The 25014-nt window shown below is 53.0% G+C and overlaps 1 protein-coding gene across 1 annotated transcript; it reads right to left on the minus strand.

Annotated features, from left to right (window-relative positions):
- Positions 1-3045: 3045 nt before the first annotated feature.
- Positions 3046-14690, minus strand: UNC93A (unc-93 homolog A). The gene is given in 15 exon segments (XM_049785020.1): positions 3046-3220; positions 4010-4119; positions 4121-4168; positions 4170-4183; positions 4801-4932; positions 5045-5208; positions 6278-6440; positions 7241-7366; positions 8161-8182; positions 8184-8218; positions 8221-8251; positions 8253-8365; positions 8368-8390; positions 8813-8994; positions 14604-14690. Coding segments are annotated over 15 exon segments (1425 nt in total).
- Positions 14691-25014: the final 10324 nt, after the last annotated feature.

Genomic DNA, 25014 nt, shown 5'->3' on the forward strand with positions numbered 1-25014 from the left:
GACGCTGAGGGCGCACTCCAGGAGCGGGAAGGTGCCCGGGCACATATCCCCTGCCAGCCCCCGCGCAGAGCAGTTAGGACTGGACATGGCTGCTGGCACCAAAGCCACGTCCTGTGCTTTCCCCTGGAGGGGCCGAGTCAGCGAAATCGAAATCAACAGAATTTGTTTGGGGCCGGGGGTAGGGGCAGGGAGACACCCTGTCCACCCTCTCTACTCCCCACATTCTCCATCCGTGGCTTCACTCAGTTTTGTTTTGCCTCGAAAAAGGGGAACCTGTGTTTCGCTTCTCTCCTCCCAAGACCAGGTCCCGTGTGCTGTGTCCTGAGAGGGTCCGTGGGCTTTGGCGGCCACTCCCAGTCGCTGTCCTCTCATGCCTGACCCCAATGCGTGGAACATGCCAGGGCTGTGGGCCTCTCCAGCCAGGCTCTCCTGCCCTGTGACTGGCCCTGGGGGCTCCAGCCCGTCCCACCCGTCCTGTCTGCTCCAGTTTCTGCCCAGAGCTCCTCCCCCCTCACCACCCCCCCACCCCCCGTGGCTGCTCCCCTCTGCTTCTTGCTACTGAAAGGTTCGTTGCTCCAACTCTTTGCATGCTTGTTCGTTGAAGGTCTGGAGCACCGGGAACAGAAACTCCAAGCCCAGCACTAAAGTCACACATGTCACACATGTCACACATGTGCCAGGAACAATGCGACAGTGGAGCAAAGGACTATCGAGGGGCTACAGTGATAGCACAGCTTTAGGGCGTTTGCTTACATGCTGCCAACCCAGGATGGACCTGGATTTGATCCCCGAAATCTCAGATGGTCCCCCAAACCTGCCAGGAGCCATTTCTGAGTGCAGAGCCAGGAGTAACCCCCGAGTGCCACTGAATGTGGCTCCAAAACAAACCAAAACAACCAAAAGGACCATCTGAGCCAAAGAGCCCTTGAGTGTGAACCTGGGCAAGCGCTCGTCCCTGATCGGCCTGGGCCTCTGGCACTGACTGTTTCCCAGAGAATAGTGTGCCCTTCCTCTGTTCCTGAACCCCCTGGCCACCTTGCTCATTCTTCCAGAACCCCCAAATGCTCCCCAGGTAAGATGCCTCTCCTCCTTACTCTCTCCTGCTGGGCCCGGAGTCAGAGCTGTTGGTGACACATGAAAGGGCGAGGCAGGAGCAGGGCAGATGGTGAGGAGGGACTAGGCACTGGATGGACTCACCAGGTGCCTGCCTGCAGGATGAACAGGGAGAAACCCCAGAGCCAAGGGATGTGGGTGCATGGAGGTATGTGGCACCCCACTGCACACGGCACCCAGCTACACAAGGCTCCCAACGATAGACACCCAATTACACACAGCACCCACCCACACACACAACCCCACTGCACAGGGACGCCAATTTTACACAGCACCCGACTGCATACAAAACCCACTGCATGCTGCACCCGATTATACGTGCCACCCTACTGCATATGGCAGCTAACTGAACACGGTGTCCCACTGGACACGGCATGCCCATTACACATGGCACCCCACTGCACATGGAACCTGGCTGCACAGGGTAGCGCATGGGCCTGACTCCCACAGAGCCCCGACTCTCCTTCCCTGTCAGTCCAGCTCAAATGAATACTCAGTATATTCAGACTCAGGGCCTGGAAAGCCCCCGAGATGTCAGGGTGAGTGAGGCCAGAAGTGAAAGTGACGATGCTCCTCAGGAAGAATAGGCCATCAAGGTCCCTGCCCAGCCCAGCCCCACACTGCCCCTGAACTGTCTGTCCCTCACACTGTCCGCACATGGGTCTCAGCACTGTTCCCCTCTGTGCTCATGACCCCACCTGGGGTAGGTGGAAGTGCCTGTCCAGCACCCCAGGATTGCCCATGTGTCACCCCAGCAGTTGTGCACAGAGAGGAGCCCAGTACCAAGTCTGCCAGGTCTCAGCACCCACAGGCTGCGCCCACTCAGGCACTGCCCACCAGGGGCTGAGGATCCTCTCTGGAGCAGGCATGAGGCTGTCCAGAGTCACACAGCACAGGCTGACTGAACACTTACCCATGGTCTCGGCTGCCCTGTCTTTGTAGACAGTATGCTCTCTCTCCTCTCTCTCTCTCTCTCTCTCTCACTCTCTCTCTCTCTCTCTCTCTCTCTCTCTCTCCCTCCCTCCCTCTCTCTCTCTCTCCCCAAAGACAGAAATACCAACTATGCACATACATGCCAATGCATAAACTACTGCCAGCCCTAAGCCAGCTTCTCTGTTTTTCCCTCAGATGCGCCCTACATGTCCTCAGATGGACACCCTAAGTCTGACAGCCACAGACCATAGCCTCCTACAGTCAAGGACATGCCCTGCCCATGCTGTGACCCCGAGGGGCCATCTGCTCTGGGCCAGCCCTTCTCTTCTTGCCAGATGGGGCTTCCAATACTGCATGTGACTGGCTAGGGTGGACAATGCCCGAGTCAGTAGACATTGCAGAGTCCACGCTGGACTGAACGTGAGGATGGGGCCTCCTCTCTGCTCTTCCCAGACGTGCAGGATGGGGTTGGTGCCCAGTGAACGAACATTCTGCTTCCAAATTACTATTACTCTTCCTGGAGTCCACAGCTATGTGAAGGAGATCTAGGCCACGTGAGCATGGGGGGCGGGGCTCATCTGTCACCTAACAGGCCACAGTCTGATGAGTGTTGAGATGGCTTACTTGCAGTGATTGCTTTCTGCAATCTGAACTGCTCTGAAAGGGTTGTTCTAGGAACATGATGCCTCTGTCCTAACCTCTCGTTTCCGTTCTGCTCTTGGGCATCTGACCACTATTGCACAAAATAGAAACCATAAGCCCAGCATACATGGGAGAAGGTAGATGGTCCCCCCATCACACAGGGTAACAGGCGAGGCCCCCCAAGAGCCCAATTGGGCCCCATCGCTTTATCTCTGGCCCCTAGGGCAGGGATTGGGGGACTTCGGTTGAGTGTGGGGAGAAGCATGAGGCCTAGTGTCCGAGGTAGTTAGTCCATGAGGCCAGCCAGAGTTTCCTCTGCAGTCCCCATTCCTGGTGGACTGTGGTGTTGGGGGCAGGCTAGGGGTGCTGTGACCAGCCAACTTCCCTGCTGCCCATGTAGGAATGCTCCTTAGAGTCCCAGAAGGGCTGGGACAATGCTTCCATGACCTGAGCTTTGGCATGTTCTATGGACACTGGCCTTGGGCACACGTCACTGAGTCTTGCTCGGTCCACAGCCCTGGAAGACACTTTTCTGTAGGAAAAGTCTGGGATGAATCAGAGCTTTTACCGAGCCTTTTGGGCCTGGGGTGTTTGACTCTGGAATGTGCAGGGGACCTGCACTGACTTGCCATGGTCCAGGACACAGAATGTGACGTCACTCTAGACATTCACCACTACTAAAGGAAGCCAGGATGCTATGTTCTCCGTGTGCCTGTGTCTCTGTCTGTCTCTCCCTCCTCCCTCCCTCCCTCCGCTACCCCCACTTGCTGGCTTCTTGCAGGGCAGAACCCAGGCTCCTCGCCTCTCTCTGGCTCCCTCTGCTGGCTGAGCGATAGGAACTACAGCCCCTCCCTCTCTTTCCCCTCTGGCTCCCTCTGCTGGCTGAGCTCAGAACCGCGACCCAATTGGAGCAGGTTGGGAAAATAGTGAGATGAGGCATCAGGACACACAGGTTGTGATGAAAGTGACTTATTTAGGAAATCAAACTCTTCCTCTCCAGCCCAGAGTTCACCTGCCCCGGAAATGTCCTCCCTGACAGATCTCCGGGTCTCTGAGCTGCCTGAGATGGTGCTGTCGGCCGCTCACTGGACCCCGAGTCTCCAAACCAACAAGGACAGCAGGGACAGGAGACTGTATTCCAAGCTTGTGACCTCAGCATCCTTGCTGGTGTCTGTCCTCCACTCCCTTCCTTCCCCTTTGGATTCGAAGCGAGGCGTTGTCCTGTCTTCTGGGGACTGGGGGACCTTCACAGTCGGTCTGGCTGTTCCCTTCCTCCGCCGGTGAGGTGCTTGATGCCCGTGACTCCAGGGTACTCGACTACCCCCGTAGCCCAGCATGGCGGCCAGCAGCACCCCCCAGGAGGATGTACAACTTGATGGACACGCACAAGAATGTGCTGTAGCCAAAGGCCACCACAAAGCACAGAGCCTCCCCACAGGCGATAATTGCAAAGGCGGGCCTCCTTGTTCTTCTCAAACAGAAACCCCAAAAAGAGCTGTAGGCAGAGGGAGGTCGTGTGAAGAGAAAAAAAGATGGGGTTGCGAGGAAGGAGGGACAAGGGTAGGAGGGAAGGAGTGGTGGGGGAGAGGGAGAGAGGGTGGGGAGAGGCAGGAAGAGACAGGGAGGGGAAGGAGTGACCCAGGTCACTTCCTGCCTGTGCATGGTCAGAAAGCAGACTGGTCCCCCAAGACCTGCTCTCATGGATCTTTTCCTGATAGCTGGTCAGCTCCCACAGTGAGGGTCACCCACCCTTCCCTCATAACCCACAGGGGCTTGCCCTCCTGTCCAGGTCACACCTCTCCTTGCACTCCCCTCCTCTCTGGTTCTCAGCACTCCAAGTCTAGCCCTGCCCTGCCCCTCCAGGGAGGAGCTACTATGGGCCACATTATCAGTGCTGCTGCCCTGCAGTGGAGACCCCTGGGAGGGTCCTGTGCTCCCTGAATCCTCCTGAACCCGCTTTAGCCCCCTTGAGTCCTCTGGACCCCCTAGTTCCCCTGTGCCCCCAGCTGAGCAGTTGACAGGAGAGAAGGATTCTCTTTCTCCCACCCCGTCCCTCCCTCCTCAGTGCCCAGCCCTCTGTGGGGCCTGTGCTGGGCCCTCTCAGCTTCTCACCATTGTTCTGAGTCTGCCACACAGCGTCAGCCAAACCCCAGAGGCCTGGGAAGATGAAGAAGAGCGGCAGCTGCGCTGGATGCGGCCTCCACAGCAGGAGGGCGATGATGCAGGAGAAGTTGGTGATGGCACCTGTGGGGACGGTGCCCGTGAGACTGGGTGCATGTGCAGGTGTGGAGGGAGGGCCCAGGACAAGGTTCTGGGGATTGGGGGCAGTGGAGCAGCATTCCAGGGGAGCCCTCACCCAGCGCGTAGAGCATGGGGCGACCCGTGTACCGAGCCAGCCTGCCGCAGAGCAGGGAGCACAGGGAGTCGGTGGCCGCGAAGCACATCATCACATAGCCCACAAACTGGATGCCCAGTGCACACGTGACATAGGACTGCAGGGAGAAGAACACAGGTTGGAGCCTGCCCAGCGAGCCCAGAGAGGCTGAGAGGAGGTCTGCAGCCTGGAGAAGTGGGTCTGGCCTAGAGCGGGGGTCCACGGCCAGACCAGCAGCAGCGAGCTCCAGCCACTGGCTGCCCAAAGTCCTGTCTGAGGCAGCACCTTGAGGTGTGCCTGGGAAAGGTCCAGCTAACTCAGTGACCTTCTTGGGTCACTCTGCCTAGGTATCACTCTTGTCCTGGCTCTGCCAACCTGCCTCTGTCCTCCCCTCATGCGAGTGGATGGTTTTCCCCTTCCTGGGACACAGCAGGCTGCCAGGGCCAGGGTGGACGGGACATGGGTCTGTGATGTGTCCTCTGGGCCCACTGTGTGATGTGGGGCCCTGGGATACTACTGTGCCTGCTCACAGGATGGTGCTGTGGCTCTGAAGATGTAACCAGTGATAGTCCCAGCTGAGAGAGGGAGAGAGCAGAGGGTCACAGGACCAGGCCAGATCCAGGAGCTCAGGGACAGGCCACAAAAAATTAAGATAGACAGACTGGCTCAGATGGACACACAGACAGCCCAGTTCAGAACAGACAGACAAAAGAGCCCTGTCCAGAAAGAAGGATGGGGTTCAGAACAGACGGGACCAGTTCAGACAGACAGACAAGTCCAACTAGGCCCACACCAACAATGTGCCACTAACATGGCCTTTATAGGGTTCTTCCATTGTCTTCAGAAAACTTCTCCAGGACACGTATCTCCTGTGCAGGAGTGAGACAGGATGAGGCCAAGAGATGGTGGACAGCGACAGCATGTTCCTCTGAGACTTCCTCCATCTCAGTAGCCCCACAGAGGGCACCTGTGAGGCCTGGGCTAGGCATGAGGGCCACCTGAGGGGCAGGTCACTGGGGACGGGGTCATGCACCAAGAGGCAGTGGCAGGGACCAGTGCTGACTTGAAACACGGTCACCTTCTTGTGAGAACATGGAGGCACCGGCCTTCCCGGGTTCCATGCTGTACATGAAACCTGAGATGGTGCATTGGCTGCTTGCTGTATCCTTGGTGAAGTCTCTCGGCCACAGAAGGCCTGTTGGAAGCCACTGTTACAGGGGCAGCAACACCAGCAGGCACAGGCGCTTGTCCCTGAATAGTCGGAAGGTGGCCAGCAGTGTGGTGCAGAGAGGGGCAGCCGGGCTCAGGCCCCCTCGGGCCACCTCTCGCACAGGCTCCAGGAGCACTGCCACCAGGAGCACTGCCAAGACACCGCTTCCTGCAAACAGAATGGGACAGGCCAGTGGGTCACAGGGAGGCATCCACTCCCATTCCTGAGACTTGCAGTCACTCTGTCTACTCCTGTCCCCAGTCTCTATGAGTTGGTCCACCCGATCACACCAGCAGTCTTGGTGAAGATCAGAGCCACTGCCCTTCATGGAGGTGGGAAAGCCCAGACAGAAGGGGCCAGAGAGGAGCCCAAGGCGCAACAGGCAAGGGCAGGGTGGATAACAGACCCTCCTGATAGGGCCCATGCTGTTCCACCGTCATGGTCTGAACATTCAGACCAGGTTAGGGGCATGTTCGTGACTTGGAGGGGATGAAGCTAGTCCAGGGAGGGGTCATGGTTGGGAAGAGGACAAGGGGGTTGGTGGGGAGGGACAAGGCTGGGCCAGGGTAATAGCCAGGGAGGAACGAGGGTCATGGCAGAGGGGATTGGCTGGCTGGGCTGTGAAAGGACGAAGTGTTCAGGCCCGCAGAGCTGTACTTTTGTGATACTCGTAGGTGATGTCTTATATGTGCAAAGCTCTTTTGTGAAAAAACAAAACTATTTGCTTTGGTCTTTTTACCCACAATGCAAAGCTTGGACATCCTGCACCTTCAGAGTGGGGTCCCTGTCTGTCCCCATGTCCCCCATGTAGGATTCCTCCTCACCATGTCCTATATCACTGTGGAGTTCCCCTCCCTGTCCCCATATTACTCTGGGGTCCTCCCTCCATCCCTGCAGCTCACAGAGTTTAGGGAACCTCAAGGACTCAGAGCACTACACCCCCAGTTCTGGGTGGCAGCAGGGCCTACCTGTGTAGATGCCCACCAGGGTGTAGATGAGCTCCTGGGATGGGCGCTGGGTGATGTTGGCACTGGATTCCGAAGCCTGGCAGTCGGCAGCCCCACAGGTCAGCAGGTGCTCTTCAGGGATGGCCTCTGGGGGACATGGGAGCTGTGCACGAGATGAGGGACAGCGCCTTCCCCCCTGGGTCCTTCCTGAGAAATACCCTTGTCTACTCCTGCCCAGCACCCAGAGCCAGCAAGCAAACATGGGGCAGGGACCTCAGTGGCCTGAGTCACTGAGCAGCCAATGACCGAGAGGTCTCTCTTTCTGCTCAGAGAACAAAACAGTCATGTGGCTCTGCTCTCTGTGCTGAGAAAGGTCGGAATAAGCCCTGTACAATGTTGGGGCACCAGGAGGAGACTTCATGAGGAGCCACCAAGGAAGGGAGGCACTAGATCCTGGTTCTTTCTGGGACCCAGCACAGCCCAACTCTACCCAGTGACTGCAGCTTGGCCTGATTTAGTAGCCAAGACATGGCTGCTCACCCTGCATTTTCTGTGTAACTCAACAGATCGAAGCCAGACTGAGGAGAGAGGGAAGGCCTGCCTGCAGAAACTGTCCCCTTTCCCAGGTCCCGGGCTGATCTTGGCTCGGATGGAGGTTGTGGAGGCAACCACCCTCATGGGTTCTGACCAGGCAGTAAGGATGAGAGAGCAGAGACAACTGGCAGCTGCAGTCCCTACATGCTCATCAGGACTCATGGGATAGAGTCGGCTCAAGCACCCTAGACTCAGAGGAGAGGGTCACTCCTGCCCCAGGTCAGGCCCACAAGCACCTCACACTTGCAATACCTTTCCCAAGCCAGGTTCTCCGCTGAGGCCCAGACCAGGTCAAATAGCCCGACAGCCCCTGCCTGAGGCTCCCATAACCCAGCAGCGCCCCTGACCTTGGGTGGGCGTCTGACCAAAACACCAGGGATGAGATGAGATTGCCCCAGACCCCGAAGACTGGAAGATGAGGAAGAAGATGCCGAAGTAAATGAGTGACCACGTCCTTGCCTGCATGGCCATCCTTCTCCGCCTGCCTGTTCCCCGTGATGGTGAGGTAGGTGCTCTGAGCTGACCATTAGAGCGCGGCCCCCAACCCCAGTTGATGGATGTGGGGACCAGGGTGTACCTGAGGGAGCAAGGCAGACACACCTTCAGCCCGCCTCCCTGCCCGGAGGGAGGACAATGCCTGTTCCTGTGGGTTCCATCCCTCTGCGGATGGTCACTGTGAATGACCACTCTGTGGGTGGTTACTGTGGGTTATCACACTTAGTGGTCACTGTGGATGGTCACTCTGTGGGTGGCCATACTTGGATCCAGCCCCCATAAATCTCTTTCCAACCTGTAGCCTGGGCCAACCTCAACCCAGCACCATGTGGCACTGAGTTGCCAGGTCCTACCCTACATACCCCACAAATTTGCCCTCGTCCTCTTGGTCCCGGGGCAGGGATGGAAGTGACCAGCTTCCAGGCAGGGCAACAGCAGACCCTGACAGAGACAGACCACGAAGGGGCAGACACACTGATGCCACTGGAAGAGGGCATGGCTTACCAGCTGGCATAGAAGTTGCCCAGGGAGAAGGCCACGTAGCAACACATGGAGATGACGATGGTCCACCTGCAGCCCAGCTTCTGGATGAGTAGCGGTGGCAGGAACATGGATGACAGCAGGACCCCGCCATAGAGTGTGCTGAGGGCTGCCACGCCAAGACCCTGCTCACTGTTCAGGCTGCTCTGTGGAGATACCCACCATGGGCTCAGACCCACATCCCACCAGGGAAGGCCAGGAGGTCAAGACATGGAAAGAAGATCGAGGCCCATTTTTCTTCCAGAAACAGCCCTGGATGGCAGGTCCAAGAGACAGACTGAGAGAGGGAGAATGGGGTGTTGTGTGGCCAGTTCTTAGCATTGGGGTGGCACGTGGCCTGTCCTTGAATAAGGCATCTGAATGCCATTACTCTTTTTACAGTGCTCAACACCATATTACTTAGTATTCTAGCCTTGAATAATTAGATTCTTTGAAGAATGTTCTATGCATTGTTCTAAATCATGAAGCCTTTTTTTCAGCAAAGTTCTCCTCCATCTAAAGTCAGTTACTCCATGGAACTAGAAAAAAAATTTTTCTTGTTTTTGGGCTCTCACCTGGGCTGTACTCAGGGGTTACTCTGGCTCTGCTCAGAAATGGCTTCCTGGCAGGCACAGGGGACCATCTGGGAATGCTGAGATTCGAAACCACCATTCATCCGGATTGGCTGTGTGCAAGGCAAAAGCCTTATCATTGTGCTATCTTTCTGGCCCCAGAGAACTAAAAAGTTTTTAACAACCTGACATGCTGACTTTATAGTTTGAAGCTCTTAGATCTGTTCCACCTGAGTAAGTTTTTCTATTTCAACCTATGGATCAATTATTTTTGTTCATCTATGTGTAAATGTGTGTGTGGTGGCACACCATTATGGTTTGTTTAATATCCGTCTGTGGGGGCCGGAGAGACAGCACAGCTGTAAGGCTGTGCATGTAGAGGCCTTGCATGTAGAAGGATGTGGTTCTAACGCCCGGCATCCCACATGATCCCCCGTGCATTCTGGGGGCAATTTCTGAGCGTAGAGCCATGGAGTAACCCCTGAGTGCTGCCAAGTGTGGACCCCCCCAAAAAAAAACCCCAAAGTAAAATAATAATCTCCGTCTGTATTATACTTAATGAGTCTGTCTATATTGTATATAGCCCTTCCTTCTTGTATATGGCCATTTCTTTCTCCCAGGCAGCTGCTGCAGCGGCCACACTGGTACTTATGATACTGCTCCTGTGTAAGTTTGAAGGATCGCTATAAATCAGCCCAGCTGGACTCGCTGTGGACAGCCCACTGCACGGAGAGCGGGGCTTGGGCAGCATCACTGGCGCGTGAACTGCTCATGGTTCTCTCCAGGGGCTCATCCTGCATGAAGGTCTCCTGCTCCATGTCATCGCTCTGGCTGCTGCTACTGTCGGAGTCACTCAAGTCACTGAACTGAGTCACTCAGAGAAGGCAGGCTCACCACTGGTGCTGATGTGTTCTTGTTGGTCACTTTTTACCACTTTATTTCACAAGTTGCTCACAATGGTTTTGGCTTTTGAGAGACCCTCAGCCTGAGGACATTCCCTGATCTCTGACTGCTGTGAGCTATTTTTTCAGACTCCACAAGACTGCTGTGGACTGAAGTTCTGATCCAGAATTTATCCTCTCCTCAGACTATCTCAAAAGACTTAGGGGATATGTATACCTTCTTAGTACACTTCTTTTTTTGTTTGTTTTGGGCCACACTTGGTGGTGCTCGGGGGTTACTCCCGGCTCTGCACTCAGAAATCACTCCTGGCAGGCTTGGGGGGGGGGGTGTCTGTGGGATGCTGGGGAACAAACCCAAGTCGGCTGGTCCTTCCCAGATCGGCTGTATGCAAGGCAAACGCTCTACTTCTGTGCTATCCTCTAGCCCATGTACACTTCTTAAGTGTATCTTTTTAACATGTATATTCTCTTTGGTGTATTATGTTTTCCCCTGCTTATTTAAATTTGCTGGTAGAAATTCTTAGAAGATAGTAGGTAGAACCAGATAAGGGATTATTTAGTTTATTATCTTCCCCTTTGGCCCCAATAGTATCCTATGGCACTGTTCCTTTAATGCATGGGTGCATTAAAATTGGAAAATGTTAGATACTAAGAAGTTATTATTAATTAGGATGAGAATTCAATAATTTCTTGCTACAAGAGACCTTCCTCCCTGAACATTCCTCATAGTGGCTTGACTTAGGCTTCATTCACTTGGACATTGGCCGATCACCCCTAAAACTTGAGTCCAGCACATTTCTCTGCATCTACAACAGAAATCGACCCTCTACCAGGATGGATCCTGGTTCTGCACCGACTGGCCACAGCCTTGGCTCTGCTCTCAACATCAAGAAATGTTCTCAAGATCAGAGTCTCTCTCAACCCTGAAGAGGGATGGGACAGAGCCCCTCCTACCAGGACACTTCAACAGAGGATGAGAGGCCCAAGGCCACCTTTTGGGTCATCATGTTGTCTTGACTTCGCATATTTATATCAACCAAGCCTGGGTAAAGCTGATGTGACAGGGAGACCATGAAGGCAGATTGGCCTAGGGAAATTGGAAATTGTCTAGGAATGAAGAGAACTGCCTTGACACATTCTTGCCTCAGGGTGGGCTGACACACTAATCTAGCTATGGCTTGGAAATCAGAAATGACTTGCTTTGAAGGCAGGTTTCCCTGCCTTGCCACATAAGTGAGATGAAACCAGGAGACACATCAGGACATCCTGACTTCAACATAGGATATGTGCTAACAACAGTATGTGCTAATCTCCAGTTACTAAAACCTGGCAGTGAAAACTGTGTTTGAGAAGAACCTTTCCTGGAACCTTGAAGAGAGACTTTGGGGCTCGACAAACTGGTGTGCCTAAGTAGTGACGCCTGTAGTTTGTCTTAGAGCAGGATGTTTTTTTTTGTTTTTTGTTTTTTTTTTGTTGTTTTTTTGGGTTTTTTTTTTTGGTTTTTGGGTCACACCCGGTGGTGCTCAGGGGTTACTCTTGGCTGTCTGCTCAGAAATAGCTCCTGGCAGGCACAGGGGGACCATATGGGACACCGGAATTCGAACCAACCACCTTTGGTTCTGGATCGGCTGCTTGCAAGGCAAACACCGCTGTGCTATCTCTCCGGGCCCAGAGCAGGATGCTTCATGGTCTGTATTTTGGCCTGTATATAAGCCAGAAGTTTTTCTTTCCATTTTCCCAACTTTTTCTGCCCCTATGCAAAATATTGCCAAGCTTTTTTTTTTTTTTTATCTTTTAGTCAGAGGCATCCTCCCTTCTTAGAACCAAGGCATGTGAATTACTTTGTTTTTCTATAAAGTAAATTACAGGGAGATGTTGGATTACTGAGTCCTACCCTACTCAGCATTAATTTTCTACTCTCGGATGTGAGCTGGTGATTGTATTATTGGGTATTCCTTCTCCACCCTAGGGTGTAGTCTGATTCTTGCTAATAAAAGCCAGGCTTTAGGAAGGCAGGGCACTCATTCTTCGGTCTTCCTCCTTCTTAGAAGCAAAAGGTTTGAGTGTTGGAATTCCTGAGCCTGTTCTTGCTCCCTTTCACTGTGTGAATTATTTCCTATGTCAAGGTTTGCTTCCAGAACTGTGTCTCTCCAGGTCCTGATGTGAGAGCTTGTGGCTTTCTTCACACCTAGCACTGAAGATAACACATGTCCTTGCTGTCCATATCGCTTCATGACCATGTCCTCTCAGGACCATGTTCCTTTATGACACATGCCCCTTTATATCCATGTCCCTTCATGTCCATTTCCCTTCATTCCCATGTCTCTTTATACCTATGTCCCTTCATGATTATTCATGACCCTTTGTGTCCATGTCCCTTTATGCCCATGACCCCCAAGCAATGGGTGGAACACAGCACTTTCCTGGCATTGGAGGTGGCCCCTGACCTGTCCCTGGTGTTGGGAAGCTTTGTCACCTGTGCACCGCAGTCATCAGAGGCCAAGGAGAAGATGTGATCCCAGGGCTCAAGGACTAGAACAAGGGCTACCCCTCCAATGTCCCTTCTCAGTCACAGGAACGAACATGGTCCTGGGGTCACATCAAACAACAAGGCTTTGTCCAACAGAGAAATGTACAAGGGGAGATGCCAGGCAGGAACAGAAAACATAATTGGAAGCACATGTCTGATGGAGGACTAGATCCATGAAACTTAAAAATAAAAAGTCCATTAAAAAGTGGCCAAGTGGGAACCAGAGAGATAGCATGGAAGTGAGGCGTTTGCCTTGCATGCAGAAGGATGGTGGTTTGAATCCTGGCATCCCATATGGTCCCCAGAGCCTGCCAGGAGCGATTTCTGAGAGTAGACCCAGAAGTAACCCGTGAGCACTGCCGGGTATGACCCAAAAACCAAAAACCAAAAACAAAAATAAAGAGTGGCCAAGTGCTGAAATGATAGCACAGCAGAGAGGACATTTGCTTTGTATGTGACTAACCTATGTTCAATCCTCAGTATCCCATATAGTCCCCAGAGCCTGACAGAACTAATTTATGAGCATAGAGCCAGGAGAAACCCCTGAGAGCCACTGGGTGTGGCCCCAAAAGAAAACAAAATAGAAACAAACAAACAAACAAAAAGGCCAAGGAGCTTGAGCAATAGCACAACTAGTAGAGATTTGCCTTGCACATGCCTGACATGGGTTCAATCCACAGCATCTCGTTTTGGTGCCCCAGTGCCCTCAGTAGTGATTTCTGAGTGCAGAATCAAGAGTAACCTGAGCAATGCCGTGTGGCCTGAAAACCAAATAAATATATAAATATGTCCAAGGATCTGATCACATTTTCTCCAAAAAAGACTTTGAGGAGCCAGAGAGATAGCACAGTGATAGAGTGTTTGCCTTGTATGCGGCCAACCCAGGACAGACCTGAGTTCAATTCCTGGCATCCCATATAGTTCCCTGAGCCTGCCAGGAACTATTTTTGAGCACAGAGCCAGGAGTAACCCCTGAACACTGCCGGGTGTGGCCCAAAAACAAAAAAAAAAAAAAAAAAAAAAAGAATCTGAAGTCACAAGGTGTCATCATGTCTGGAAAAGACAGATTCTGCAGTGACCTGTCCCCCCACTGACAAGCAAGGCTGTCACCAGACAAGAGAACACATGCAGTGAGTGAGAGAGGAAGAGAGGGGGGGACACCATGCTTGCTACAGGAAGCAGAAACCACAATTTGCCCACCACACTGAGGTGTGTGCTGGAAGAACCCAGAAACACTGGTTCTGAGACACTGGGAGAGCTTCTTCGTTCCCGCAGCACACAGAGCCCTGACAAAACGGTCTCCCTACCCTTGGACAGAGAGAAGGAGAAGAAGAGGGTGTGCTCACATTCAGTGCCACAGGAGTCGGCAACAGAGCAACGGCACCCTTCATTCACAATCCCAGCTCGTTCCTGCAGCTGCAGAGAGCATCCAGACACCCCAGAAAGCCTGCACTACACAGCCCAGTGCAGAGTTCTAGAAGGGAAGGCAGAGGATGGTGGGTAAATGGGAACAAAGAAAACAATTGTCTGAGGGAAGAATAGAACAGGGCCCTCTGGGGAGAAGTCTGTGCCACAGAGGCACAAAGGCAAGGCCCTGGGCTTCTCAAAGATGCTGCAGTTTAAGTTTAGAAAAGGCTAAGTTGTATTTGCCTATTTAAGCAAGCTCAAAAACCACATAGAAATTGGACCGGTTACTGCCCCTGACCACTCTCAGACTCAGTGGCCACAGGGTGTGGAGGCGGAGAGAGTTAGCTATGCGGGTGCAGACTCACCTGCAGGCTCTGCAGCCCACCGTAGGCGGTGAACAGGAGCAGGAACCCGAAGGAGACCACCAGGATGTTCTTCAAGTTCCGGTCCATGGTGCCGGGGAGCATCAACCATCCGTGAGCGCGACGCTGGTTTGTTCCTGAAGGGAAGCCAGTTAGGCGGAGGAACAGTGTGAACTGGCGCCACTTTCTATCTCTCGGGTGCGTAAGAACAAGTGAGTCATGAGGGCTATAGCCAGAGAGAAGGTGCTTGATTATGTGGCCCCAGTGCTGATGTGACCCACTCACACCTCTGTGCCAGGCCGTGCTCCACAGCTGTGTGCACTCATCTCCCCCATCCTGGAGAGGGTCCGCTAGGAACCTCCAAAATGTTCACCTCGAAAGTATCATTTTCTTCCTGCACAACCCACCTGTCCTCACTCAGTGCCATTAGCTCTGTGTGCAATGCTGGGAAATGAACCTTGGTCTCAGAGACCAAAGTGCTCCATCCACAGCAGTTAAAGAGCCAACAGGATTATGACTGAAAGGCTAAAGTCTGAGGATCTCAAGGACCAGGCAATTTTACAACACGGCGGCGTCTTCGTCTTCGAAGCACACGCCTTAGAACATAGCACCTCCCAGACGGTAAAGCCATTTTGGTCCCCTCTACTCACACTGCCTCACTGACGCCTGGAGGGTTATTCAGCTTTGACCCGGAGCTCCTAAGGGGCTGAGAGAGTTTTGATTCTTGGGCCAGGGCAGCAGAGCCCTCAATTTGGGCTCCCTCCCCGCTGCCCTGACTCTTAGCTATCTGTGATACAAATTCAAGCCTCCATCTCCCATCCCACAAACTGGCTAGCACTGTGCTATTAAACAGCTATACCGGGCCCGGAGAGATAGCACAGCGGCGTTTGCCTTACAAACAGCCGATCCAGGACCAAAGGTGGTTGGTTCGAATCCTGGTGTCCCATATGGTCCCCCGTGCCTGCCAGGAGCTATTTCTGAGCAGACAGCCAGGAGTAACCCTTGAGCACCGCCGGGTGTAGCCCCAAAAACAAACAAACAAACAAAAAAAAAAAAAAAGAAAGAAAGAAAACTGAATAAGGGCCCAGAGAAATAGCACAGCGGCGTTTGCCTTGCAAGCAGCCGATCCAGGACCAAAGGTGGTTGGTTTGAATCCCGGTGTCCTATATGGTCCCCCATGCCTGCCAGGAGCTATTTCTGAGCAGACAGCCAGGAGTGACCCCTGAGCACCACTGGGTGTGGCCCAAAAAACAAAAAAACAAAACAAAAACAGCTATACCCACACTCTGGCAAGGGCAGCGAGAAGAATTGCCTTCTTCACATGTGCCAGCTGGGCTCCTCTACTCCACTGATGGAAACCTAATACAGATTTTGTTTTCTTTTCTTTTTTCTTTTTTTGAGGGGGGGACACATCCGGTGGTGCTCAGGGGTTACTCCTGGCTCTGCGCTCAGAAATCATTCCTAGCAGGCTCAGGGGACCATATGGGATGCCGGGAACAGAACCTGGGTCTGTCCGAGGTCAGCTGTGTGCAAGGCAAAAAACCCTACCACTGTGCTATTGCTCCGGTCCTGTGGTACAGATTTTTTCTGCCTGAAAGCTGGGGTCAGTGATGTGTCTGCTTTGATGTGGGAGGCGGCCCTGCCTGTGGGAGCGTTTGGCTTTAGGAAGACAGTTTTTCAGAAGTGACCTTCCATCGTGCCCAGGAATGGCTGGTAGGGGGAGCTATGATGTCTGCTCCTGTCACTGCTCATCCGGTGGGCTCGGGAAAATACATTCTCCTTACTCAGACTCCTCAGAGGAGGCTAAGAAGTCCCAGCATGGATCCTGTGCAAGGCGGGGCCAGGTGCCATTGCGGGGTGGGACCTGGCTAAGTGGCATTGAGGGTGTATTTCCACAGCAAGGTGAGGGGATCAACTCAGGCAGCCTCGTCCTAGGCATGATTCGCTCTTGGCCTCTCAATCCCGCTGCCACTCTGTAGGGGTCCACAAATGACATACTTGAGAGCAGAAGACCAAGCTGAGGGGCTGGAGGAATGGCACAGCAGGTAGGGCATTTGCCTTGCGGAGCCTGACAGGAGTGATTCCTGAGTACAGAGACAGGAGTAACCCTTGAGCACCACCAGGTGTGGCCCAAAAACTAAAGAGAAAAATATGTCCAAGCAGAGACTTCCAGAACTTCTAGGCCCTGTTTGTTGGCTCCAGGAACAGCTCTGAGTAGCGAGGACCCAGCTGTAGCCTTGGTTGTAGGGGCTGCCTGCAGAGGATGATGCAGCTGTGAAGCGTCCCAGGAGCTCTGGTCGGGACTGATGCTCCGGTGCATTTGCCCTTTCAGTCCCTGCCTGCTGACCTGAGCTCAGGGGGACCCAAACATGGGTAGGACTCGTGGCCTGGCTCTGTATGTTCTGACAAGCTGTGAGGAGAGAAGGGTGAGGACGTTTCAGGGCAGCCTGGGAGGGCAGCAAGCAGAGACCTAACACAGCAAGGGACCCAGCTTCAGCCCACACTGTGACCAACCAGGAGAGCTGGATACCACTTCTCCTGGTGTCGTCACCACCCAAGCTGCTCGGCAAAGTGCTCCGCTCTGGCCTACAAGTGCTCTGAGGAAAGGGTCCAGACTCCCAGGAACTATCAGGAACTCTCATGGGTCTGTCCTTACCACCAGATGTCACCACTCTGACATACATGACTGAAGCAGAAACTCTGGAGACAGCCCACAGCACCTCGGGATCTGAGACCAGCAGCCCCTTGTCATGGTAGGGTCTAAGTTCTGGCCCCTCCCCATGGGCAGGATTTAGGGGTTGGTCCCTCCCCAGGTTGGGGTCTAATTCCATTGTGTGGGGTCCATACTCTGAGTCCTCTGCACCGTGGGCAGTGACCTGATCCAACCCGAAACTGCCCTGGGCCGTACAGCAGTCAACGCCCTTCACTGTGATTCTGAACCATCCCTGACTCAGCCTCATGTGAGCTGAACCCTAAAAGCCGGCAGTCCCACCTCACAGTTGGTGGGTTTATGTTAGAGCACTTACCTGTGCACACATACGTGTCCACGCACACATACGAACACATGTGCCTGCTCCATCTTTTCCCTGAACACTCTGTGTCTCCCTGTCCCTGTCCTTCCTGACTCAGGCCAGACCCTAAACAAAAGAGCCCACGCAGGCTGGCCTGCCCAACATCTCAGCCCCCCCAATGAGGTAGGGAGTGGTATGGGAAGGGTCGCAGACCTTGGCTTCCCCCCTCCCCCCAGCAGCCCGGCTCAGCACACACCTGGTTTCACCCTTGTACTTGCTCGAGGTTTGGGTCTTGTGCCCTGACGTGTCCAGGAGGCTCCCCTGGCTGTATGCACGGAAGCTGAGGTGTGGACAACCCAGGGATTCTGCATTTTGGTTCACGCCCAGGGGAGGGGCCACAGTGACAGTCCTGCTGGAATCTCCCAGGAGGGAATGTGAGTTGCACAAATCCCGCAATTGGCCTCCTTGCCAGGGCCTTCTCCCCACACACACACATACCTTCCGTGAGCCCCCAAGGAAGCCTAGATCCCCTCTAATGGGCTGGGCAAGGCCATGTGGGATCCTGAGTGGCCGTTGGGAAGCTTCGGCTGGGGCTGGCCTGGCCTGTCTGTCCACTGAGGCCCAGCTGTTCCCGGCTGCTCCAAAGACCTCCAGGCTCTCTGGAAGTTGGCCTGTGAGAGGCGCCTTTCTGAAGATGTATGCCAAAGCGATCTCCCACACTAGATGAACCAGCTTTCCTTTGGGCTTGGGAGCTCAGGATTCAGTTCCTGTTTGGGGGAACGGGACCACATGCCATGGGAAGCAAAACCTGGATCTTTCCATGCAAAACATACAAAACACATTCTCCAGTCTGTGAGTGAAAGAATTGTGTGTGCATGTGTGTACAAATACATGTGTGTGCATGTATGTGTGTCTGTACATATATACGGAGTATGTTCGTGTGCTGTGTGGTATGTGTAGGCACAGCAAACACACGCATGTGTAAATGTGGTGCACACACCTCTACACGTGGTGTATTGTGGTAAACATGTGTGCTTATGTGGGTGTGCATGTGGGACACATATGTATGAGTGTACAAGTGGAATCGTGTCCCTATGAATCCATATGCTTAATATGTGGCATGTATGCACACACGTGTGGTATGTTTTCATGCACAGTATGTATATACACGTTCATGGAGCTGAACACACATGGTATGTGCATAGTGCAATGTGCACATGCATTCATGGTGTGCTTTCATGCATGTATACACACATGTTACATGTGGACACGTGAGGTGTGTAGCATTGTTATATGTTTACATGAGTGTGTACGCAAGTGTTATTGCATGGACATATATATAACATGGGTGCTGCCCTTCCGAGGTATAATGTCCTGGACGCATGTCCCTCTATGTGCTTTGAGGGCACTCCTCAGTAGAGCTAGAGCTGGGCGCAGGTGGCCTGACCTGATCATGTCTAATAGAGTGTGGTCAGGCCCACAGCTGTGCCCACGTTAGTTTTGCATGTGGTGCTGGGAAAAGCCCAGACTTGCCGCCGCCTCTTCAGATACTGTCACCCAAAGCCCACATAGCTGGAACGGATGAGCCGCCTCCTTCAGGCCTCGAGCATGCCCAGAAAGTAGTGTCTGCCTAGGAGCAATAGGCCGAAAGGAAGTGCAAACTAGGAATCAGGGTCTGCGCCAAGAAGAACCCAGTGAACACCATAGAGCAAGACCATCAGTGTAGACACTCACTATCTGAAAGGAAGTAAGGTGATATAAGCATGTTGCTCGTAGACATGTGTGAAGTGTAGTATGTGCTATGTGCTTTACATGTGTGTGCATACATGTGGCTATGTGTGGTGTGTGCTCCCCCAGCCCAGCTCACCATCCTGTGGAGCCACCTGGAAGCCCAGCCCTGAGTCCTGAGCCTCCCCTCAGTTGTAGTGCTGCCCTGGGCAGTGAGCAGGAAGGCTCAGTCCCTTTCCCGTGTGGGTAGGTGGGCCACCACAGACTCAGGGCATGGGAGGAGCACAGGAAGGAGATTTTATTTATAAACATTTCTGTTTGGGGTGCCCCAGCCAGCTTGTAGCTACTCCCTGTTCTATGCTTGGGCAGTCCGCCCTGATTATGATATTGGGGACCAAATTGGCCTCCTGCAGGGGAAGCTGCACTCTCGCAGGAGCTGCTCTGGCCCCTATGGAGTCTGCAATTCTTGGATACTGAGGGCCGAACCCAGGGCCACACTCAAGAAAGGCAAAGGCTCCATCACTGCACCCTTCCCTCAACCTGTCTTGGGACAGCCACCCTGTGGACACTACACTCTGGGCAGGGGCTCCTTGGCTATGCCCCCCAGTGCCTGGAGCAGGTGCCCTCAGGGTCTCCTCTTACTGTATCCTGAGTGTGGGCAGAAGGGCCAGAACATTCTTCGCACTTCACAGCCCAGCCTGGAGGTGTCTACACTGCTTATTGCGACCGTGACTCTGATTCCAGCTGGGGTGATCAGGGGGACAGCCACTGACCCCCACAGCCTTAGACTTCTGAACTTCATCTGCTCAGTCGGTGGTTCTGAGAAGCGTATGGTCCAGCTGCACACAGACTTTCTCTGTTCACTGTCCCCCTCTTTCTCCTAACCCCCTTTTCCAGCCCCACCAAGACCCTTCTGCTTCTTTTTCCCACATTTCTCAGCTTTGTTAAGTCATATCAACTGAGTTAAAGACCAAACCTGTCACACAGCAGTCGCTGAGGCTCCCTGTCTGAGGTGTACCCTAGGAAGCAAAAGCAACCAGAGATGGGAGCAGCCTGCAGCCAGCAGGGTCTGTGGGGGCACCCAGGCAGAGCAGCACTATAAACTGTGGCAATGGAAGGGCCACCTTTGGGCTCATACATGCACTTTGCCAATTTAGTTAATGAAAATTTGAGGCCCTGCTTCCTTCCAGTCATGCTTGGGAAAACCACACCCCAACAGAAGTTTAAAGACCACTATTTTGGACCAGAAAGAAGCTCAATGCTCAAAGCAAATGCTTTGCGTGCAAGAGGTGTTCAACCCCCAGAGCCCCACAGCAGTACCTCTGAGCACAGCAGGTGTGGTTCCAAAACAACTCGGCAGTCGGAGCAAACCTGTCTCTCACCTCAGGTGATAGTATTGAAGCTTGTGCCTTGCATGCGTGTGTGACTGAGGTCTATCCCTGGCACTGCAGAAAAGCACATTAAAATGGTTTTGTTTTGTTTTGTTTTTTGACCACACCCAACAGTGCTCAGGGGTCACTCCTGGCTCTGGGCTCAGAAATTGCTTGTGGCAGGCTCAGGGGACCATATGGGATGCTGGGATTCAATCATCCAGCCTGAGTCAGCTACGTGCAAGGCAAATGCTCTACCACTGTGCTGTCTCAGGCCCCTAAAATGGATTTTTTTTAACACTTAGCTCTTTGTTTGCTTAGAATCTATGTTTTGAAGCAGTTAGTTACCAAAAGAGCTAAATATTTCTACTGAATTATTGCCTTTGGTCTTACAAGTTCCTGCAGTAAAGCTCGATCACATATACTGCACACACCTTGTGGGTTACTATTCCATGGGTCACTATTGTTGTGTATGTAAATATTTGGGGGGATTACTATGTTGCTCACCCTAATCTGATTAGGTGATTGTGCCCTACCCTAGGGTGTGACCTGGCATTCTGCCCCCACCCTAGGGTAGGACCTGATTCTGCTTCCACCATTGGTTGGTATCTGATCCCACCATTGGGTGGGACCTGACTCTGGACTATAAGAGCAAGGGTCTGTGGAAGGCGGGGGCTTTTTTGCTGGCTGGAACTGAAGCTGAGTCTTTGGACTTCAGTTTTGTCCATCCGAATAAAGCAAATATTTCCACGAGCCTGACTGTCTGCGAGCTGTTTACCCGCCGTTTCACCTCAGAACCGTGGGCTAGACAGGGTGGCAGACACGTGCTCCGAGCTGGAAGAAAAGGGCCTCATTCTCCATCCCTCCATCAGTCAACCTCTTCAGGGGCTGTCCTGCTACAACTATCACATGGGCCATTATCCCGTGGGTGAATACCCTGTAGCTACTATGCTACGGGTCACAGCCTGTAGGTCACGATTTCATGAGTCATGATCCTTTGGGTCGCTACACTGTGGGCTTCAATTCTGTGGACCCCTGCTCCTTCTCAAGGTAGCCTCACTGGTTCTGCCCACTTTAGGTTTGTGGGTTTCCTAAGACAGACACATCTCCAGAATGGCAATAAACACATATAAGGAAAAGCAAAGCAAGTCAACAAGAGGCCATGGCTAGGCAGAGGGGGCCATGGTGGGAGTGAACTCAAGGTTGGTCTAAAAGTACCCAGAGCCGACTGACAGGACGACCCCAGGCCCCGTGAAGCCTTCACATCTCAGAGCCTGCTTCCTCTCCATTCCACAACCACACCAGCCACATCCATCAGCACCACACCAGCTACCTTCTTCCTCTCCTAAGCCACTGACCACACTAACCAGAGCAACTACACTGAACACACCAGCCACACTAAACACCAATTGCATTAAACATATTGACTGGGGTCAGAGAGATAGCATGGAGGTAAGGCATTTTTTGCCTTTCATGCAAAAGGTTGGTGGTTTGAATCCCAGCATCCCATATGGTCCCCCGAGCCTGCCAGGGGCAATTTCTGAGCATAGAGCCAGGTGTGACCCAAAAACCAAAAAAAAACAAAAACAAAAACATATTGACCACAACAAACACATCAACCACTGTTGGGTTACTGATCCTACCCTAATCAATAATTGTACTCCACCCTAGGGAGTGATCTAGTGATAGTATATTGGATTATTCCTTACTTGGTATTCTTTTCTTACCCTAGGGTGGGACCTAATCCTTGTCTATAAAAGCAGGGGTCTGAGGAAGGCAGAGGCTCATTCTTCAGTCTTCTTCCACTGAGCTGTGCTCCTTCTTAGGAGCAGAAAGCTTGGGTGGTTTGAATTCCTGGCTTGAGCACTGGATTTCCTGAATTTATTCTTGTACCTCTTCACTGTGTGAATATTTCCTGCAGATTTCTACAACTGGAACTGTTCCCCCTATTCGATGAGAAACTTCCTTTTCTGTCTGGAAGCTCAGCCTCTGTCAGTGTGCGCCCTATGTGGCTCTCAAAATAAATTTCAATCGTGGTTTTGGCGAGATTTGGCTCAGTTGAAAAAAAAAGGTTGCTGACCACTATCCTAGAGAACGTGACCCTTCAAACCACACTAACCACATGGACCACACCAACCATATGACCACACTGACCATACCCACCACACTGACCACACCAGCCGCCCTAACCATTCCAAACACACCAAGCACACTGACTACACCAAGCACAGCACCCACCTCCTTCCTCTCCCTCCACACCCACCATACCAGCCACCTCTAGGGTGGTAGACACACATGTGCTCATACATCTAAGAACACAGACTTCTGGGGCTGGAGCAGTGGTGTGGAGTGTTAAGGCATCTGCCTTGCTGGCGTTAGTCTAGTACGGACTGCAGTTTGATCCTCCAGTGTCCCATATGGTCCCCCAAGCCAAGGAGTGTCACTGGGTGTGGCCCAAAAAAAAAAACAAAAACAAAAGAACACAGCCTTTGTCATGGAACCCCCATGCCCACTGGGAAGCACCTGAAGTCGCCTGATGTCACAGATGTGTCCCAGTACATGCCATATATGCCAATAGGGCAGCAGCTGGGAAACAGTGCCTGTCTCCTCTTCATGCTGGCAGGTGGTCTGCCCTGCAGGCTTTGGTTGGGCCAACTGGAAAATGACTTTTCTCTCCCCTCCATGTTCCCAGCAGCACCCTGAAAGGGGTCAAGGCAAGGGCAGGGTCACTCCCTGACTGCACTGCCCCTCTGCCCTCTCCATCACACCAACCTGTGTTCAGTACAGGAAGGAAAGGATGAGGGGCAGGCATGGGTGTGGGATCCCCAGGGAAGAAGGGCCCAAAGAAGGCTCAGACTATGTGGGGGGTTCCCTGCCCCCCCCCCAGAGAGAGGGGCAGTGCTGAGGAACTTCAAGAACTGGCACTGGAGCCCATATGTGTCTCAACTCTGCTCCATGGTGGCCATGGATGCTGCGTGTTTGAGAAGTGCCTGTGGACCCTCAGGGGACAAGCTAATAGGTTTGAGCATCAGTAGCCAGCCACTACCCATTTCCCATGTGGCTTTGGGGCCTCAGTCCTACATCTACTAGTCTATGTCCCTTTCATATGTGTTCCCGCATGCCTCAGACCATCTGCCTTGGAGTATACCTGCTGGCCCTGGGCCCTGTCCTGAGCTCTATGGTCCCCCACACCTCTGGCTGTCCTTGGGCAGGATACACACATGCGTGTAACTACCAGGCATGTGCTCCCAGGCTCCAGAGCTGTCCTGAGGGGCCTACTGAGGGTGTCAGTGTTGAGAGCCCAGTGGGGCTGGGGTTTGAGAGGTGGAAGGTGGACTTCGCTATCAAAAGCTTAGCAGGTCCTGGGTAGACCGAAGGGCTGGGCTCTTGCAGGCCCTTCTGCTCCAGCAGGAGGGAGACATCAGTGCCACAGGCCACTCCTGGGACTTCTGCCTGAAGGAATCCCACCACCTAGGCCACCTGAGTTCCTTGTCAGAAGCAAACAGCAAGCATTGCCCTTTGTAGGCAATCAGCCTACTGCCTGCTGCTGCCACTGCTTCTGCCTCAGATCCCAGAGTCGCTTCCCAGGGGTAGCAGAAGAGCCGAGTCTTTAGATCACACATTGGCACATGCACACAGGGCCACCTGGTGCACAAAAGGTGTGTTCACGCATGCACATGATGGACACTTGTACACAGAAGTGTACTAAGATATACTAAGGTGCATGCAACCAGGTATGTGAAGACTTGTCACAGGTGATATGTGAAGTACATCTTTTACATGTGACCCATCATGTTGCCACTCATCATGTGTGATGTGTGTAGAGTACCAGTTCCATGTGACTAGACAAGTAGGGGCTCGTCGTGCATGATGTATATGGTACAGTTACCTATGACTAGGCATGACTAGGGATTCATTTAGGTGTGTGTTGTGTGATGTGTGTTATCCCAGTTACTTGTGACTAGGCATATAAGAACTCATCATGTGTGATGTGAGTGATGCAGTTACACGTGATTAGGTTTGTAGGACTCATCATGTGTGATGTGTACTTAGTTACCCGCCTGTATCCACACCGCTGTGTGCAGCCCTCCTGGGTCCCAAGCTAGTCAGGGAGGGAAGTCCAGCCTGGGGCAGGCCTTGCAGACTGTGAACAGACATAGGCAGGGGTGGGCCATGGTTCCCGGTCAAAGGCTTGCACAGCTCCAAGGCCCAGGCTGTGCTGTGATTTCTTTTTCTTACTTGTTTGTTTGTTTTGGGTCACACCCAGTTGCGCTCAGGGTTACTCCTGGCTCTGCTCTCAGAAAT

This window comes from Suncus etruscus, chromosome 12 (genome assembly GCF_024139225.1).
Source record: "Suncus etruscus isolate mSunEtr1 chromosome 12, mSunEtr1.pri.cur, whole genome shotgun sequence".
Classification (NCBI taxonomy): domain Eukaryota; kingdom Metazoa; phylum Chordata; class Mammalia; order Eulipotyphla; family Soricidae; genus Suncus; species Suncus etruscus.